Below are 3,311 nucleotides of genomic sequence, written 5' to 3'. Positions count from 1 at the left end.
CGCATCATAATTTCCCTGCTCCCAGCTATAACTCTTGCCCTGCAGTGCACACTTATCCCTCTCCATTACTAGAGTAAAAGTCACCGAATTGTGGTCACTGTCCCGAAAGTGCTCACCTACCTCTAATTCTAACACCTGGCCTGGTTCATTACCCAGAACCAAATCCAGTATGGCCTCACCTCTTGTTGGCCTGTCTACATATTGTGTCAGGAAACCCTCCTGCACACATTGGACAAACAGCGACCCATCTAACGAACTCGAGCTATAGCTTTCCTAGTCAATATCTGGAAAGTTAAAGTCCCCCATAACAACCACCCTATTACTTTCACTCTTCTCCTGAATCATCCTCGCAATCCTTTATTCTATGTCTCTAGAACTATTAGGAGGCCTGTAGAAAACTCCTAACAGGGTGACCTCACCTGTCCTATTCCTAACCTCAGCCCAAACTACCTCAGATGGCGAGTCTTCAACCATCGTCCTTTCCTCCGCTGTAATACTATCTTTGACAAGCAATGCCACACCTCCCCCTCTTTTACCCCCACCTCTTACCCTACTAAAACATTTAAACCCTGGAACCTGCAAAAGCCAATCCTGTCCCTGTTCTACCCATGTCTCCGTAATAGCCACAACATCGAAATTCTAGGTCCCAACCCACGCTGCAAGTTCACCTACCTTATTTTGTATACTTCTTGCATTGTAGTATACACACTTCAAGCCACTTTCCTGTTTACAGGCACCCTCCTTTGCGATTGATGCCATGTTCCTAACCTCCCTACACTCCAGGTCCTGCACCCTAAAGCTACAGTCTAGGTTCCCATGCCCCTGCAGAGTTAGTTTAAACCCCCCTCAAGAGCACTCCTTTCTCGCTTAGCATCAGAATTAGTGTCTCAGCCTTTAGCCTCACATTCTTGCACTCTGGAACTCAGCTAAGACTTTTGCAATCCGTCTTTCCAATTCTACAAATCTCCTCTAAACTATGCACTTTGTCCATATTGATCACCTGGTCTACCACTATTTCTTAATTTGGCTTGGTCTTTACAACTCTTCTTATAAAGTATTTTGGGATTTTTGATACACAGAAATCAGTATATAAATCTAATTGGCTGCTATAGTACCATTTGAAAAGCACTTCAGTTCAGTTGAAGAAGTGAAAAAGTGTCTAAGGGCAGCACAGTGACGGAGCATGTGTACATTCTGCCATAGATTTAGCTAAATTTGTTTAGAAACATGTAATCCCATACTGAAGCTAAGTAAAGGACAATTGGTGGAATTTATTTTTTTAACTGGGATTTTCTCTTTTAAGTTTCTCCATATTACCTGTTCACACAAGAAGGAAACTGCTCTTTCACTTTTCAGATTGTAAAACTGAAGGTGCAGAGAATCCTCCTGTTTTTCCTCTCTCCTATTTATAAAACATCTGTCCTCTCCTGAATCCCTATGCTTGGGGGTAAGGATTGGGTACTGAAAAATGAACTACTTTATACTATTTGTACAATCCTAGATAGATTAGCAGTATGGTATAAATTAACTTACTCCAAAATCATAGTTCTTTTTGAAGGAAATTATCTAGTATTGGGCTGGTTTGTGGAACCTTGTACGAAAAAGTGTTCCTTTCCAAACAGCTTTGGCAGAATTATCATCATTATGGAGAATCATGCTTATTTCGCAATTCACAATAAAGGAGCAGCCTGTTTTGGAGAAAGCACTCCAGCAGTTGCAATACGATCAGCATGTTATAGTCTTTCACTTTTATAAACAGAAAGTGAGAAACAAGCACAAAATAGGGTCAAAACATTAATAAATAATTTTCACCTGTGAACTCTGTTCTGGAAAAATACCATGAAGCTGCAGTGCAGATACTGCTTGGTCTCTTTCTCGAGTCAATGTTTGGACAAAAGTCTCCATCTCCTGCAGTTTACATTCATTGTCTTTTAGTTCGGCTGAAACCTGAAGAGAATAACATGAACAGGTTTCAAAAATCTTGCAGTACATTCTGGGTCATGATTTACCAAATGGTAAAATCACCCAGGAATCTTCCCCAGCAGTAATTCTTAGCAGTTCATTTGATTTACTTAACAGCACAAATATTCTTGCATTTTCTAAAGAAAATTTTATTCCCTTCCTATCCTCTTTTGATGGTCTTATCTACTTACATGGTGAGGACAGTAAAGGAGAGAGAGAGAAAACCTGCACAGTTATTGCCTTTGCTGTTTGAATTCGTGTGTCGCTGGACATCGGAGTGCATCTGGGAAAATTAACAGTGAAATTCACAAGTAATCTTGGAGGAACCGTTGGGCGAAGTTCACAGCACAGAATCAGATAAGTTAATTGTTGTTTTAAGTCTGTCCAAGAGAAAGGCTGCAGTAGTGGGTACAGTGGATTCATTCTTGATTATATGTTTTGGAGATAAGTCTCTTGATTAAACTTAAAATATAAGCCATAGCTATTAATTTAACCTGGGGCAGTGTTTGTAGAGGAATAAGACAGTGTTATTTTCTGGCTCTGTAGATTGTGAAGGAGTAAATAGCCTTTACAGTGATATGTACTTCTTGTCAGATGTGGGAGTTTAAAGAGAGTTTAAGAGTTACTGCGGGTTATATCTGCCACAAATGCTGTTGGATGCAAATCTTATCAGATCATGTGGTTCGGTTGGAGAGACAAATAGAAGTGATGAGGAATTTGCAACAGCAACAGTATGTGATGGATGGCAGTTATAGAAAGGGGGGGGGGGGGGGGGGGAAGTCTCAGATACAGTCACATAGATGGGTTAACTCCAGAAAGGGTAAGAGAGGTAGGCAACTAGAGCAGGAGTCTTTTGTGGATATAGGTATGCTGTTTTGGAAAATGTAGGGGGTGGTGGATTCTCAGGGGAACGTAGCACAAACAGCCAAATTTCTGGTATTGAGACTGGCTCCAATGCAACGAGGGGTACGTCGGCTTCCAAGAGATCAATTGTGTTAGGGGATTCTGTAGTCAGAGGTACAGCAGAGAAAAAGCAGAATGGTGTGTTGTTTCCTTGGTGCCAGGATCAAGGATATCTCAGAGAGGGTGCAGAATGTTCTCACGGGGGAGAGGGGCCAGCAGGAGGTCATTGTCCACATTGGAACCAACGACATTGAAAGGGAAAAGGTTGAGACTCTGAAGGGAGATTACAGAGAGTTAGGTAGAAATTTAAAAAGGAGGTCCTCAAGAGTAGTAATATCTGGATTACTCCCGGTGCTACGAGCTAGCGAGGGCAGGAATAGGAGGATAGAGCAGATGAATGCATGGCCGAGGAGCTGGTGTATGGGAGAAGGATTCACATTTTTGGA

The 3,311-nt window shown here is 41.7% G+C and overlaps 1 protein-coding gene across 5 annotated transcripts in view; it reads right to left on the bottom strand.

Annotated features, from left to right (window-relative positions):
* ccdc57 (coiled-coil domain containing 57) overlaps positions 1–3,311 on the bottom strand; it is a 181,832-nt gene that overhangs the window by 51,178 nt on the left and 127,343 nt on the right. For all 5 annotated transcript variants that reach the window (XR_006315235.1, XM_043714701.1, XM_043714705.1 and 2 more), the window contains one exon: positions 1,813–1,947. Coding sequence is in view for 4 of the 5 variants with exons in the window: in XM_043714701.1 (XP_043570636.1) it covers positions 1,813–1,947 (135 nt within the window). In the remaining variant the exon portion in view is untranslated. The remainder of the gene's footprint in view (positions 1–1,812; positions 1,948–3,311) is intronic.

This window comes from Chiloscyllium plagiosum, chromosome 24 (genome assembly GCF_004010195.1).
Source record: "Chiloscyllium plagiosum isolate BGI_BamShark_2017 chromosome 24, ASM401019v2, whole genome shotgun sequence".
NCBI lineage: Eukaryota > Metazoa > Chordata > Chondrichthyes > Orectolobiformes > Hemiscylliidae > Chiloscyllium > Chiloscyllium plagiosum.
This window is presented reverse-complemented; position numbering and strand designations above follow the sequence as displayed.